The sequence below is a fragment of the Triturus cristatus genome, chromosome 11 (assembly GCF_964204655.1).
Source record: "Triturus cristatus chromosome 11, aTriCri1.1, whole genome shotgun sequence".
Lineage (NCBI taxonomy): Eukaryota > Metazoa > Chordata > Amphibia > Caudata > Salamandridae > Triturus > Triturus cristatus.
In genome coordinates, this window is record NC_140594.1 from 324,996,917 (window position 1) to 325,013,983 (window position 17,067).

Sequence of the window (17,067 nt, forward strand, 5' to 3'; positions counted from 1 at the left end):
AGACACACCTCCAAGAAGCCAGAATCCAAGAGAAGGCCCTGGACTGGACCACATCCTTCCTCTCCGGCAGAACCCAGAGCGTCTGCCTCCCCCCTTCCGCTCCGAAGCCACCTACATCATCTGCGGCGTACCCCAGGGCTCATCCCTCAGCCTGACGCTGTTCAATGTCTACATGGACCCCCTCGCTCACGTCGCCCACCAGCACGACCTCAACATCATCTCCTACGCCGATGACACCCAGCTCATCCTCTCCCTCACCAAGGACCCGCACACCGCCAAAACCAACCTCCACGAGAGAATGAAGGCCGTTGCCGAATGGATGAGAGGCAGCCGACTGAAGCTGAACTCGGACAAGACGGAGGTCCTCATCCTCGGATCCACACCCTCAGCCTGGGACGATTCCTGGTGGCCGACCACGCTGGGAACAGCACCGACACCTACCGACCAAGCACGCAACCTAGGAATCATCCTCGACTCCTCCCTCTCCATGTCAAAACAGATCAGTGCCGTCTCCTCCTCCTGCTACAACACCCTCTGAATGCTCCGCAGGATCTACAAGTGGCTCCCCACAGAGACAAGAAGAACGGTGACACAGGCCCTCGTCAGCAGCAGGTTGGACTACGGCAACGCACTCTATGCAGGAATCCCGGCCAAACACCTGCGACGACTGCAACGCATCCAAAACGCCTCGGCCCGACTGATCCTCAACGTCCCCCGCCGCAGCCACATCCCCCCCACCTGAGACACCTACACTGGCTCCCCGTCGACAAGAGGATCACCTTCAAGATGCTCACCCAAGCTCACAAAGCACTTCACAACACCGGACCAGCCTACCTCAACAGCAGACTCAGCTTCCACACCCCCACCCGTCAGCTCCGCTCCGCCAGCCTCGCTCTCACCACCATCCCCCGCATCCAACGAACGACCTCTGGCGGCAGATCCTTCTCCTTCCTCGCCGCCAAAACTTGGAACACCCTCCCTGCCCACCTAAGACAGACCCAAGACCTGCTCACCTTCAGAAGACTCCTCAAGACCTGGCTCTTCGACCAGTAGCAGCACCCCCCCCCCCCCTCAGCGCCTTGAGACCCTCACGGGTAAGTAGCAAGCTTTATAAGTACAATAATTGATTGATTTATTGATTGAATGGGAGCAGGGCAACTCCCCAAGGGTATTACCACATTCTGTAGAGTGTGGCATTATCAAAGCGCGCACCCTGCTGTGTCTGCCGTGTCAGCCGCTGCTTGAGAAAAGGTGAAGAATGCACTAAGCATTAGCCATTTGGAGGCTGTCATTTATTTATGGCACAGACAAAACCAACAGACGCTAACATTGCCTAAATTGCATTGGCTGAATAAGAGGCTCACGGCAGCTCCGTGCACGTTGCTGTGGGAATGGGAGTTCTGGCAGGGTGTGGTGGGGGAGAGAATGGACAGGGAAGCGGAAGCAATGATGTGCGAGAGAAGGCCATGAGGTTGGATGCGGCGTAAGCTCAACAAATGTTTGTCTATGGCTGCCTAGATATTCCCTGATTTGAAAACTTGATCAAATGGGAGAAGTCAGACCACATTTTTTAAGGCAGCGAGAGGGTTAAAGTTAGCTTCTGTATTGTTCTTCTATTTTTTTCTGGGAAACTGTACACAATCAATAAGGAGGCCAACATGGCACCTTTGCTCCTTCTCACAAACGTTGTATCAGGTGAAGCTACGCTGTGCTTGGGTGTTGCTTCTTGCGACCGTCGCGCGCGCATCCTTAAATAGTGTTGTCCCTTTCTACAAAACCTTCAGGACATTGAAAGCAACTGTACTCCGCAAGCCTGGCTCTGTAACCAGACAACTGTAACTCGTGGTAGCAAGCATGCGTGGGAATCTAAGGTCGAGTTATGGCGAGCTCACAGCCCTCTGAAACCGAGTCAAGAACCTGACAGGAGGCCAAGACCCATGGTGTTGGAAGCAGGGGTGCGGGGGTGTAGCAGCACCCCGAGAAGAATCATTCGGAGTTCAGAAAGTGATACAAGGGACGGTACTTTTCAGGGGACATTGCTGTGCGCGCATCCCTCGCCTGCTTAGCACGTCATCGCGATCACGGTGAAAACAAAAGTGATCTCGATCGCGATGACGTGCTAAGCACGCGAGGGATGTGCACGCAGCAATGATTGGAGAGGTGGAACGATGCGTGCGTGCTTGTGCACGTAACCGCTCCAAAGTTCTCCAAACTTTTGGAACTTCTTCCTGAAGTTCCCCAAGGGGTCCTAAAGTGTCTCAAACTCACTCCAAGGGCCTGGGAGCTCCAAGATGGTCCTTGAAAGTTGAGGACTTCAGTTCCCTCAGTCCACTTGTACAAAACCCTTACAAATCCACTGGGAGTTCTACAGGTTGAACATTCTTGATGGTGATGATCCGGGTGAGCTCTGTTAACCTGTAGCTTGTAAGGAGTCCACTCTTTAGTTCTTTTACAGCAAGGTAGTCCACAGGGCTGTAGTTTCAACTGGTGCAGTCTTCAGAGGGCAGGCCTTAGAATTTGCACCTCAACTTCACAGCATGGCAACGTCTTGCTTTCTTAAGTTTCAAGCAGCAGATCTGAGATCTGAGAGACTCTGCCCCTCTCGGATAACTATTCTAAGTTCTCGATGTGGTGTTCGCAAATCCTGTCTATCTACAAATTTTAATCGCCAGATGTGTTAACAAAATTGAATTCTAGCACCATCTTAATTGTAGTTACAGAACTGTCCTGAAGAAGGTGTTTATTCATGTACTCACCAAAACGCAGCGTCGACAACTGTTTTCTTACAAGTATGTAATTTTTAATGAAATGTTTTTAACTGACATTGTATATACATTTTTAATGTCAATATATGATTTTTGGTTATTTATATAATTGTTGTGACTTTCCGATATTGAATAACTGTGATGTTTTCTCAATTTGTAGTCCTTTGACCACTAGCACTTGTTAAAAGTTTGTGATCCATTACAACTGTCTTTTAGGGACTTACTTGTTTTTTACATATGCTTTCCCTGTCCCTGATCAGATTGTACGGGTACCTCCCTTGTTTTTTCCTTAATTTGGGACTTAGAATCTGTGCTGCACACATTGCACGTACAGCGGCATCAAAATCTGGTTGCTATGGTTCCTTGCCACAGTCTTTAAAGATCCTGCGCGTCGAGTGTCGTTGTTCGTCCTCATTTCAGGTCTGTCCCTGGTATCAGTTTCCTCCTCCTAACATCGCATAACTAACCTGCCTTGCCAGTGATTTGATCTGCTCCTTTGCCATGCATTTGGGTCTGGTTTGGAGCCAGAGCCCTGAACTTGCTGTTTAGGCCACTCACCACCTATGTGCACTAGTGTGGCACATGGGGAGATGGTGGGTGAAGGGATCTAGGAGTCTCAGGTGCCTGGTATGGGTCGTCTGATGGATGTATAGTTACTTGGAGAATATATGTGGCTTTAGGGGATATGAGTGAGACATTAGAAAATGAGCGAGTTATGTGGCCTCATGATGTGCGCCTGGTAGCTTGAGGGGCACATGGGATGTGGTTGACATACATTGGAGTGTAAACGACACATAATGTCTGTAAGGTGCATCTCGAGGCAGTGGGTAATATGTGAAGACTTATGAGGTATGTGAGTGGCACACACGTTCTACGACGGAGAGCTGAGCGACCAATCATACTTATCTGGGGGACATCATGGAAACATGTGTGTTGTGCTCCTGACATGGGGTACGTTTAAGAGAGACCTGGATTGGGATGTATGACGTTACAACGCACACTTTTACAACGCATGCACTTACAACGCATTTTTTACAACGCATAATCCATTACAACGCATGACATTACAACGCATGACACTACAACGCATTTTTAAAAACTACCTTTACAACGCATTCCATTACAACGCATACTACCATTACAACGCATACCATTACAACGCATAATATTAAATTGCATTTAAGGTAAGTATTAGATAGTATAGGGGTAAAAGTTACTTTTCTAACTCCAGGGGGTGCAACAGTAGGGTAAGTGTTGGATAGTATAGGGGTAAAAATTACTATTCTAACTCCAGGGGGTGCAACAGTGGGGTAAGTGTTGGATAGTATAGGGGTAAAAATTACTATTCTAACTCCAGGGGGTGCAACAGTAGGGTAAGTGTTGGATAGTATAGGGGTAAAAATTACTATTCTAACTCCAGGGGGTGCAACAGTAGGGTAAGTGTTGGATAGTATAGGGGTAAAAATTACTATTCTAACTCCAGGGGGTGCAACAGTAGGGTAAGTGTTGGATAGTATAGGGGTAAAAATTACTATTCTAACTCCAGGGGGTGCAACAGTAGGGTAAGTGTTGGATAGTATAGGGGTAAAAATTACTATTCTAACTCCAGGGGGTGCAACAGTAGGGTAAGTGTTGGATAGAATAGGGGTAAAAATTACTATTCTAACTCCAGGGGGTGCAACAGTAGGGTAAGTGTTGGATAGTATAGGGGTAAAAATTACTATTTTAACTCCAGAGGGTGCAACAGTAGGGTAAGTGTTGGATAGTATAGGGGTAAAAATTACTATTCTAACTCCAGGGGGTGCAACAGTAGGGTAAGTGTTGGATAGTATAGGGGTAAAAATTACTATTCTAACTCCAGGGGGTGCAACAGTAGGGTAAGTGTTGGATAGTATAGGGGTAAAAATTACTATTGTAACTCCAGGGGGTGCATCAGTAGGGTAAGTGTTGGATAGTATAGGGGTAAAAATTACTATTCTAACTCCAGGGGGTGCAACAGTAGGGTAAGTGTTGGATAGTGTAGTGTAATATTATGCGTTGTAATGGTATGCGTTGTAATGGTAGTATGCGTTGTAATGGAATGCGTTGTAAAGGTAGTTTTTAAAAATGCGTTGTAGTGTCATGCGTTGTAATGTCATGCGTTGTAATGGATTATGCGTTGTAAAAAATGCGTTGTAAAGGTAGTGCGTTGTAAAAGTTGCGTTGTAAAGGTTGTTCCCCCTTGGATTGTGTGAAAGATATAGAATGTGTGGAAGTAAGTAACGTCTGTGTCTACATATATATATATATATATATATATATATATATATATCAAACTATAAGTTAATTTATTTTATGATGAAAGCGAGCGTCTGTCTCCGTGACCCTTATGGAATGGTGGGGGCTGATTTGTGTAATGAACACGGGCCAATGGGCTGCCCTTCTTGTAGACATGTGCATGCTTTGCTTGAGTGGATCTGTCTTCACTGGGCAGGCCCCCTGTGGGCATGCACCGGGGAAGGGGTGGCCAGGTGTCTTTGCATGTTAGCTTCTCTCTGTACAGCAGCAGCTCCCAGCGCCGGAAGCCTGCAGGCTGGCCCTGCTGCTTCTCTCCCTCCCATCTCTCAGAGTCTTAGAGTTAGTTTTATGAAAATGGTTGTGTGCTGCAGCATGCTGGGATTTCGAGTCTCTGAATGCATCCTGGTAACCAAAGGCATCCACGGACACCCTCTCACCGCTCACTATGTGGCAACTACACTTCCTGCCTGTTTCTTGTTTTTGCTCATTTGTGATGTGAGCTTGTGGAGTTTCCACCTCTGATGACGTGCTGGTGCAGTGCACGGATCCTGGTGCACTGCATCACTAAGAGTGTCTCGCCTGCTCCATTACTGATGACCATGGTGAGACTTCCAATCAGCCGCCTGTCAGTGGTTAGCAGAAGAACAGGTAGCAGTGCCCACATAAACAGTTGTCAGATATGAGTGTGGGCATTGGTGGGAGCGTGATGCAGGGTGTTCACATGCTCGATTTATCGTTTCCATGTATCACCCATTGTGGTGATTTCCAATTTCAATTCCATGGAGATGTCCACAAAAGAGGAGATTGGCTGAAATCCAAAGGAGGCTACCTCGTACAGGATGTGTTCAGCTGATAGGACATGGGTATTGTATATAATTGAGTCTTTATTTCAGGATTACTACGCAATGTCGGCAACGTGGACCCAAGTGACAAAAGAAAATCTAGCATTTCACAATGTTTAAGCTGTCTCCCACTGGTAGGTAAGAGCGCTCAGTGGGGCGAGCACTCACTCCTGCAAGTCTCAGATTTTAATTACAGCAGGGCTGATTCAGTCTTTCAGCACTCTGGTGTTGATAAAGTGGCTAGTACATGATATGCATGTTGGAAAGTGAGTTATTGGTAGGGGCAAATGTAAGTCTGCCACTGGCAATAAGGCCACTAACACATGGTAGGACCCAGCATAGGTCTTAGAAAATTATTCCTATGCTCAACCCTTGGTAACGTGGCTGCGAGCAGACAGGCTTAACTTCAAAGACAGGTATGTAAAGCATTCAAAAACACCATTTCAGTAAATAATTAAGACACAACACAAAAAAAAATCGGTTATATTTTTGTCTTTTAAATGACAAGAAAATGAAAAAAATCCACTGTAGGGAACCAGAGATATGAATTTTTAAAGATTAGTCACTCTCTAGTGCTTAGAAACCAACAGTGCCCCTTTTAGTCATTTTGTTTTCTCTGACAGGGACACACCTTTAGAAATTGTTCTGGAGAATTTTCTCACCACTGTGTTGTGAAGCCTTCTCCAGCAGGTGGGATACAGTTAGAACTCCTTCCTGAAGTTCTGCTTGCAGGTCCAAATGTATCCAAAACACAATCCAAGGTTCTGGAACCTCCAAGAGGGTCCTTGAAAGTGTGAAACTTTAATTCCGCAATCCACTTGAACAAAACCCCTTTCAAATCCACTGGTACTCCAGGCTGGGGATTCTTTGTGGGGATGTCCAGGTGAGCTCTGTTAACCTGTAGCTTGCAGGGAGTCTACTTCTTAGTCCTTTTGTAGCAAAGTGATTCACAGGGCTGCAGTTTTCAGATGGTGCAGTTTTCAGAGGTCAGGCCTTAGAGATCTTTGCACAGCAGAACTTCGCAGCAGGGCACTTCTTGCTTCAGTAAGTTTCAAGCAGCAGATCTGGAGGCCTCTGCCCCTCTCAGATACTTATTCAAAATTCTCTGGGTCAAGCCACAGGTCACTTCTGACCAATGAGAGCAGGGTAACTCCTCATAGTTATGACCACATCCTGTAGAGTGTGGCATTATTTTGTCCCAGAGTGCATCAAATCTTCCAAATCCAAAATGGCTGATTTTCCAGCAAGGAGGTAAGAGCTGGCTAAACACACCCCCTGGGATGGCTTATTTCCATGGCCTCTCCCCCTACCATCTGCACATACCTTCCTTACGTCTAGCCCTGACTCTGGGTCAAGAGTGTAAGAGTGAAGCTGAAACCCAGGCCTCCCCTCTGCCTTTAAAGAGCATGGTTTACGACTCCACCCCCTGGCCTGGCATTCCTATAGACCAGCACACTGCCCTCCCAGCAGAGATGTTAACCCCAGGGGTTCTTTATCACCTCTTCAAAGCTGCCTGGCTAATCCACTTAACTCTGACCAATCAGGGCAGACCACTAGAAGGCTGAATTTGGACTTACAAACAAGAAAGTCTTATAACTTCTTGAATGTACACTTTAGGGGAAATTCAACAATATAATATTGTTGGATTTACTACTACCATTCTGGGAAGTCTTTTAATGGTCCGGCTAGTCCTCAGCTATCAATATTTATTAATCATTAACTTCCTACCATGTTAACCTATGGGCCATGGGGTTTGCAATGGGGGAAATGACTTGGGCCAGTCTTCTAGCACCAGGGCTTATAAAAACATATTTTATAAGTATCTCCCTAATTTCTACAGGACCCCCCCCCCTGTGCAACTAGGGGAGACATTAGGGGTTCTGAATCTGTAGACATATGGCAGATTCTCCTTTTAGTGTGCTCCTAGCATCAAAGTCGAATTTGACCAGCAATTTAACACAATGTGGTGAGTTAAATGGGACATTTCACTTTACCCAGGCATATAAAAACTCATTTTATAAGGGTGTACCTTATAGATAACTGACCCCCCACCCCTGGGATACATAGGGGAGACCCTGGGGGTCCCTAATATGCCAAAACATTGTAGGGTTTCCATTTTTAAGTGCCCCTACCACCAAAGTCGAATTTGGGCACAATTTACTTTTTAAAAGCAGTCCTGGCAGCCAGGGCTGGTTTTAAACTGACCTCAGGCTTCAGCAGTGCACACATGCAAGTGCAGAAATGCTGCTGGCCTCTAAACTGCCATGCCCCAGGATACGGGGGACTTCTAGGTAGCTTCAATCCCCTGCCCTATTATATAATAGGGGCTTATGGGGTAGGGCATGCCAATTACAGGGGTACCCCACCATACCATAGTGTACCCTAGTGTATGTTGGGTGTTTGTTGAACCCATAATTTATATTGCACTAGGCAACACCTATCGACTATACATCTTCCCACCAGTATTATCTAAATACAAGTTAGACAGCAAGATTTGTATGTTGAACTTCTCTCTCTCCATGACTTCCCCATTGCTGTCTAACTTGTATATAGATAACACTGGTGGGAAGATGGATCCAATAGTTGAAGAAACGTGGATGCAACAAGAAAAAGCTGGGGGTAATAATTTCAGGACTCATATGGACCAAGAATTGTCTGTAAAATCGGCATATGTGCGTCCTCTTGAACTCTGAATCAGTAAATCCGAGGTTTGATATTAAAAATTGTTTGAGGTTGAAAAGCTTTAAGTGAATTAGGAAGTAGAAGATGTATAGTCGATAGGTGTTGCCTAGTGCAATATAAATTATGGGTTCAACAAACGTTGTTGTGATATAGTAAAATCAAGTGAGAATAGAGTGAATTCATGTATTTGAAAAAGAAAAATCGTTTTTGTATTGTTCATATTATTTTGTAAAAACTTGTTTTTCTGTTTCTTTTGTACTCTTTACAGCCCTGAGGAAGTCCTAAGGGTAGGACGAAACGCGTTGGCTTAAAAAGGGCTAAGAGGTTGATAAAGCTTTGTGAAATGTATTTGGAAGACCAATAGTTTGTGAATTATTGAATCATCATCAAGTGAAGATACCACGTTTGTGATAAATAAAGAAATTTAGAAGACAGAAGACTAGAGTTCATCGACTTTTTTATGGTGTTCCTTCCTCACAATATTTGATGTTTAAAATCAAAGTGCATGAGAGGAAAACATGCTCTCTAATGGAACGTTCAGTGTGTGCTGTAATTGTAAAATAATTGACAGAAGTGATAAACCCAGCTGGCCCTGATTCTGTGACTTGTTCAGTCCTTGAATCTTTCTGTGAATGCTGCAGAGTCAGTGCCTGGACACTGTTAATAATACAACATCTATTAGCTGGATATGTGAAATTACAGGAGATGTGTGAAAATGCAGGATGTATGGGAGCACCTATTGTTTTTCATGTTGCCCAAAAATCAAAAATGTCTCCCACTGCCGGTTGGTCTTTACCAAATGCTTGGTGTGGGCAGGAGAGAGGGTGGTGGATTGGTGGGGGTCTGTAAGGAGTGGCAATTAATTACTCAATAGCTTTGTGTCCAGTTGTAGTTGGTGGTGGCAATGCCTCTTTGTCCTCCTTTCTTTGCCACAAAACAAGATAAGCCGCCTAGCATTCCAAAAAGCAGCTAACAGGGTAACCGTTTAGCCACTTAGCAAGCAATCCTCCGAGTAACTCTTTCACACAAACCATACATGGGGCAGTCACGCACAGGCACAATACACCCCCCCACATCAGCATACACAAAGATTGTCCTCTATAACTCATAAAAATTGCCAATTTCTTAAATGATAAATAATTCAATCGTATTGTTTTATTGACCTTCCTGCTTCCTCAAGTTTGCTTGAAAATGTACCATTTATCCACTCTTTTTTTCAACATTTCTAGGGGGGAAAACCCTGCCAAACCCGCCTTAAGTTGTTCGGGCTCGCTCACTACGTTCGCTCGCCATAGTGCAGTACGGCAATAATTTTACACCTCACCACTTTCAAATGTCACCATCTGCCACTGTGTAGCTATATTGCAGATCCTCCCTCCACAGTGCTCCTAGCATCAAAGTCGAATTTGGTCAGCACTTTATTACAATGTCTGGAGTGAAATGTGAAATTTCACTTAACCCAGGGCATATAAAACTCATTTTATATGGGTCCACCTTATAAATACCTGAACCCCCACCCCTGGGACACCTAAGGGAGACCCTGGGGGTTACTAATATGCCAAAACATTACAGGTTATCCATTTTAAGTTGCCCCAAACACCAACGTTGAGTTTGGACACAATTTACTTTTTAAAAGCAGTCCTGCCACCCAGGGGTGCTTTTAAACTGACCTCATGCTTCAGCAGTGCTCACATGCAAATGCAGAAAAAGCTGCTGGCCCCTAAACTGCCAGACCCTATTGTGGACTAGGGACTTCTAGGTAGTTTTAATCTCCCTGCCCTACTATTTAAAAGGGTCTGATAGGGTAGGTCATGCCAATCACAGGGGTACCCCATACCATAGTGTACCCTAGTGTATGTAGGTGTTTTCACTGTATTCCAAAAGTCTCTCTTTCAGCATATCACTAGCCCTGGGCCTGTTTAGGCAGAGCCCAGGGTCAGTCAGAGTCAGTTACCACTAGTACCAATCAGCAAAAAGTTGAAGGGTGCCCAGGGCACAGGATGACTTTGCAACACAGCTCAATTATATTTGGTTTTGGAATAACTTCCAGAATTTCTCTTCTATAAAGCACTAAAATTGAATATTCCCTTTGCCATTTTCTGACTCCAAGTTCCCGCCCCCCCCATTTGTGCTAATTTTTTAACTATAGGAAGACTGAGGATACTATGTCAAAAAAGATACATTTAGAATATACAAGTTACTCGGACAGTTCACAATCTCACTGATTGGGACTTCAAAATTAATATGTTCAACATTATTTCGAATTTGAAGGTCCTGCATAGGTAAATACAAAATGTATGCATAAGGTTGTAAATTATGATGAGAGACATTGACAAGCAAGGCAAAAGCGTGCCTCTTAAAACGGTTCAGTGTCCATAATAGAGTTAAGAGCACAAACATATTAAGACACTTGTATGGTCTTCATGCTTTTTATTATCTTTTTTAAGTAACTAATTTCCCTTTCCTTTTGTTTATTATGTCTTGTATTCAGCATGTTGTACATTTCTGCCTTTTGTTGCATTTTCGATATTCAGGTATGTATTTTTAATAGGTACTTCAATAAAAATATTTTACTGAAGATACTCTCTATTTTCAAAAATGTTCAAAAATATCATGTAAGAAGACTGTTTTAATGACAGAAACACATTTGATTCGTTTTTAGACAAAATCAAGTTTAATTATTGACTTTTAAAAATGTGTCATTTACATACAATATTGGCTCAAGCAGAGGACACACTTTAATAATACAGTCATTGAGTGCTGGACAGATGAATAATCACAGTGCATAGTTTTTACTGTTTGGATTATTTTTTCAGTACTTTATGCTAGATTATTTATTAGTTTGGTCTTCTTTAACTCTGAATCATACGACCATTTGTGGTCGGAGGCTTCTTTCCAGTAACATGAAACAAAACCAAATTAAATAATGTTGCCTAGTATCATTTAAAAAAATTATGATATGGCAAGACTTTGCACTGGTATCATACTGTATACACACAGCTCTGTGCCTGAGAGTGGAAAGCGCATTGCAAATTCATAACATCAAAAATTAATTTTAGTATTTTTTTCCAAAAGGAGGGAGATCTACCATGCCACAGAATCATTACTTCCAGGAATTAGAAGGGATGATCTACCATGCCATAGGATCATTACTCCCAGGAAGTAGGAGGGTTGATCTACCATGCCATAGGATCATTACTCCCAGGAATTAGAAGGGACGATCTACCATGCCATAGGATCATTACTCCCAGGAATTAGAAGGGGCGATCTACAAGGCTGTAGGATCATTACTCCCAGGAAGTAGGAGGGGTGATCTACCATGCCATAGGATCATTACTCCCAGGAATTAGAAGGGACGATCTACCATGCCATAGGATCATTACTCCCAGGAAGTAGGAGAGGTGATCTACCATGCCATAGGATCATTACTCCCAGGAATTAGAAGGGACGATCTACCATGCCATAGTATCATTACTCCCAGGAAGTAGGAGGGGCGTTCTAACATGCCATAGGATCATTACTCCCAGGAATTAGAAGGGGCGATCTACCAGGCTGTAGGATCATTACTCCCAGGAAGTAGGAGGGGTGATCTACCATGCCATAGGATCATTACTCCCAGGAATTATAAGGGGCAATCTACCAGGCTGTAGGATCATTACTCCCAGGAATTATAAGGGGCAATCTACCAGGCTGTAGGCTCATTACTCCCAGGTAGTGGAATAAAAAAAGGTTTTCATCTCAGTATTGATGATTGCAGCATGAGACTAGAAAGAACTAATATGAAACGTAGCTTGTTCTCAAATAGATAATGTATGGTATTGAAATTTCTCCCACCATAAACCGTGGAGACAAAAACAGAAACACAAATGTATTACACATGCAACAAACAAAAAAGGCGAGCAATAGTACTAAAGTCCAAGGTAATGTCTATGTGGAGTCAGTTTATTGGGCGTAAGGAGGATAATTCAAGTTGGATACTCCTGATGTTTCTTATCTGTCAAATCCATAGTGGTGATTCGAGCATTGCGACAGGTGTCTTTTCCACCCTGTTTGATGTTACTTGACCCCGAATGCCATGGGCAGTCTCAGCTTAGAGATGAGGCACATCCTGAATCTACAGCTCTCACTGGAGCAGAGATATGCATGCTCTTTTGCACCAGCTCCTCGCTTAGAGCCAGGGCCGGACTGGCCTAACGGGCATTGGGAATTTCCCTGGGAGGCTAGGGGCCAGTTTTGCAGTGGTGGGGGGTGGCTTAGATTCTGGGGGGCGGTTTTGCAGCAGTGCTGCATTATCGACCCTCTGTAACAATAGCAGCAAGGAAGCGTTTCCAAACTCCCAGGGCCAGGCAGTCCTTCTCCAAGGGCTGGAAAGGTGCTAGGGCTGCTCTGGGTTCCCAGACGGGCCCTCCTTAGGGCCCAGAAAGAAACTACTGGTCAGGCCTCTTTGCCATAATTCCTGTTCGCATGGACATCCTTAAGGGATCTGCAGAAAGTTGAACTCCGACTACTGTGCTGAACTGTGTGAATTAAATGTATGATTTTTCACTGTCACTACAAGATTTTAAAGCCCCTTTCTAGTATATCGTTTGAATGAGAGGCTGTGCGATGTGTCTTAGTGTAAAGTCAAGGAGATGAAGGATCATTTGGTGTTACTTCCTGGCATGGCATATACATGGTGTGTCTTATGATGTCACATCTGCTATTCCGATGATTCTGATGAAATGGCTTCAGTGCTCAAAATCGTATAGGAATGGCCCGCGAGGTCTACCCGGTGGATAGAACCTAGGATCTGGGTATGGTGCCGGGGCCGGTGTCGGGGCTGGCGGTGGTGGTGGTGGTTTCATCTCTGAGAAAAAGAAAAATAATTTTATTTAAAAATCTTAATTTAGAGATTTGAGCAATTGTTTTGTATGAGTTTTATATACTAAAAGCACAGTAGAATAAAATGCCCTGATCCACTTCAGTACTGAAAAAAATGTAAGGAATGGAAACCCGTGTTTTCCTAATACAATTCAATGTTTTGGATGAAATGCCTGCGTTCTTAGCCATAAAATGTTCCTTTTTTAACCATCCTCGCTGTTGATTGTTTTACCCTCCTCTTTCCTGTTCCCCAGAACCGTATTTGTTCCAGCTCTCTCAGTAGCACAGAAAAATGTAGAAACTTGATCACAGGAGAGAAACAGAAGGCAGGATTGGTTTTACTATTTCCTTTAAGTACCTTACATTTAAAATGTCATTTTACCTCAATCTGTTTTTGGCTCAACAGTCTTCCTTTGCACAATGGATTAATTCTCCTACGGTCCATGCCACTTTTCCAGGGTAATTTTCTGCTTATTCATAGTTTTCTTTACAAAGCATCTAATTTTCACTTTCACACTACAAGCTTACTAAGCATCAAAACAATAAGGTATTTATTTTTTTAGTCTTTTAATAATGGCATGGCCCCTTCTCGAATTTCTTGACATAGGAACTCCCACTGAATTGACCCCCAATTACAGTCATTTTACATTCCCCTAGTTTCTAGAACATATTTTAGAGCTGCTCAAACCTTTATCACCACCTTACTTAGGGTAAGATTTATAATTCTTTCACGCAATGCAGCAAGCCACCTTACCGCGCTGTGCTGCATGAAAAGGTAACAGCAGGAATGCACCGTATTTACCATTCTAGGGTGAATTCCAGTCCTTTCCCAGTGCTAGAACACTTTTGGCTGCCTAGCGCCAATGCAGGCACCCTTGTGTCATGTTGCAAGGGTGTCTGCGTTGTAGGCATGATTGTTCTTGTACAGGAAGGGACACCTTCCTGGAACAAAAACAACCTGAGAGGCATTTTCCTCTTTTTACATGTGCTGCAGAATTCAGCACACGTAGAAAGAGGAAAAATAAGGAGAAATAGAGATATTTCTCCTTGTTACGCCTCACCAGAGGAGGCGTAAAATGTTGACGCATTCCCAGGTCTACTACGAATGTTAAATCTGGGAAGGTGCCAAAATCCATGGGTGGATGCATGTGAACACCCACGCTCCACCCATGGAACACCTCCCTGCCGCAGAGTAAAGCATGGGAGCTATTTGCGCTAGATTTATCTAGCCATGCTTGGCTACGCAACGTGGCCTGGCAAATCTCACTTGGGATTTGCGTTGCCTTACGCACCCTTGCGTGACGCAAGGGAGAATCAAAACTGTGATAATATGCCCCTTAATTTATAAATCCTTCCTCAGGCCTTGCGATTGTAGACTTCTGTTTGTCACGTGTAGTGTTAAAAATTGTCTGAGGAACTCCCTCAATTAGCCAACTCTGCTACTTTATGTTCAGCTTGTAAGGTAGACTAGTGAGCTGACGACCTACATGACATGATGTTGTGTCAGGTCCTCAGGTGAGCTTTATGCTTTCTTCTCTCTTTAACTTAAATTCAGTAGCCACACTAGACATCAATAAAGAACCACAACTGCAGATCTAATCAGGTAAAAGTTTGTATTAGAAATGAAAAACACGTAATCCAAACAGCCACTGACAAGGTTCCATCCCAAATAAAGTCAAGGCATCCGTTTTAGCCCCTTTCCTTACTGGTCAGCAGTCATAGATCAGTGGCCTTATCTTCTGCCACTGATAAATCTAGCACCTACAAGGCAATAATGAGGATAAAACTAAGTACAATGTCCTTGTTCTGCTAGCTGTTGTCTGTCTCTTCGCTTTCATTGCAAGCAGTTGGTTCCTGTGCGACTATATGCACAGTTGTGATAACCATTAGAATGGAGGGACTGCGGATCACGAGTGGGACGGGCTGGGTGAGCGGACAGTACTGGTGCTGTACTGCAATGTGTGAAGAGCTGATACATCTGTCGGTCATGGTGTTGGATCCTCTTGTGTGTGAGGCCTTGGTTAGGGACTAAGAAGCCAGGTGACCTTGGTTTACAGGAAGCAGAAAGCGTAGGTAGTTCTCATTTCGTGTGTGTGTGTGTGTGTGTGTGCGTGCGTGTTTTACCATCTTATAGAGTGCACCATGGCATAGTGAGGTCTGTTGGCACAGACTCTATGCTAGTTGATCCACATTCTCACTTTGACCTTCCTCCAAATTGGTACCATTTTAGAGAGCGTTATTTTGGCTATTGTGCATTCAGTGACAACTGTGAGTTAGATTTGTTTTCCATATAAATAGAGAAAGGAGCACAAGGAGGTTTCCCATGATGGTTTAGGATTACACTTTACAGTGGAATACACAAATTGGTGCGGTCTTCCCAGGCCTTACTTAGGTCTGCGTTTGTCATGTTCCGGTTACCGCGTCGATAATCTTGGCCTGATTGCAGAGTTTCACATGTTTTTCTCACAGTGTCTGCATAGCATGAAAGGCTCCCATGAGCTTTGATATTCAATGAGACCTTCCTTGCACTAAATATGGGTCTTTCAGAGGTCACGGAAGCCAGTGCAGAGCTGGAAGACATATTAAAGCCTTCAGGGAAAAGGCAGAAGGCAAAGGAGTCAGCCTGCACCTCTCCCATCACTCGATTATAGTGAAAAGCACACCAGAGTGGCAGATACTGCCATGCTGAAGGGCGAGAACAACGCCCAGGAGCACTTTGGAGCTACTGAAAGGAAAGGCAACCTGATCTATTTATATGATTTTGAGTGGTTTAAAAAGATTTATCTGGAATACAGAGGGTCCGAGATCCTCCACATCTCGTTAGATTATTTTTCTAAAGGATGAAGACAGGAACCCAGAGGAGCCCCGAGCTAACACACCACGCTGCACTTTTCGATCTGGAGGACAGGCATGATAGAGAATGTGTGTTCTCTGGTGAGTGATAAGAATTGGAAGGGCGTGTCATTGGAGGCCACTGATTATAGCCAAAAAGAGATGTTGTGAACAGGAATCAAACTCTGCAGAAAAAAATCCAACATGAGCAAGGTGTACTTAATCAGGATAATTTCTTCTATCCATGGTCATCTGAATGGATAGGAAGGGATGCCAGAGAGATAAAATAAGCAAAATAGGATGAGGAAGCCTGTAGATAAGGAGGTATGAAAGCGCCTTTCAGGAGGCCAACACGTAACCCACAACCTCATTCTTGGGAAAATTGTCCTAATACTCGGATTTAGATGTCTTCGTACACTAATTTTTCAGTGAACCAAATGTTATAGATAGCTTTTTTGCGAGCATCACAGACCATCAAAGTTGGAAGGACCACTCATAAAAATTATGGATAAAGGCAGAAGGCTCTGTGATAGAGACGCTGAGATTTGCTCACAATGGATACAACGTGCAATTTACGCGTTGAAATATATAAACTGTTCAACTTTGGCCCAAAAATATAGATTGCTGAGAACTGACCCTACGTTATCTGAACAAATCAATTCAGAGGCGAGCATTATCACACAAGTCTATTTATTTAGGGGCTCTTTTGTGAAAGAATTAAGGAAGCTCATGAAATCTTTCACAGCCCTGGTCAAGTAGCAATCATCCATGAAGGTGTTAAATCCCAATGTTTTTGAAAAGGCCTGTTG

The 17,067-nt window shown here is 44.0% G+C and overlaps 1 protein-coding gene across 2 annotated transcripts in view; it reads right to left on the minus strand.

The window, feature by feature from the left end:
* The window catches only part of LOC146784136 (stonustoxin subunit beta-like), a 172,437-nt gene that overhangs the window by 56,817 nt on the left and 98,553 nt on the right, over positions 1–17,067 (minus strand). Inside the window, exon 4 of one of the 2 annotated variants that reach the window (XM_085634955.1) lies at positions 11,213–13,412. The exons of the other annotated variant lie outside the window; for it this stretch is intronic. Within the exon in view, the coding sequence (XP_085491081.1) occupies positions 13,294–13,412 (119 nt within the window). The 3' untranslated portion in view covers positions 11,213–13,293. Of the gene's footprint in view, positions 1–11,212; positions 13,413–17,067 lie in introns of those variants that run through there. 2 annotated transcript variants of the gene reach the window in all.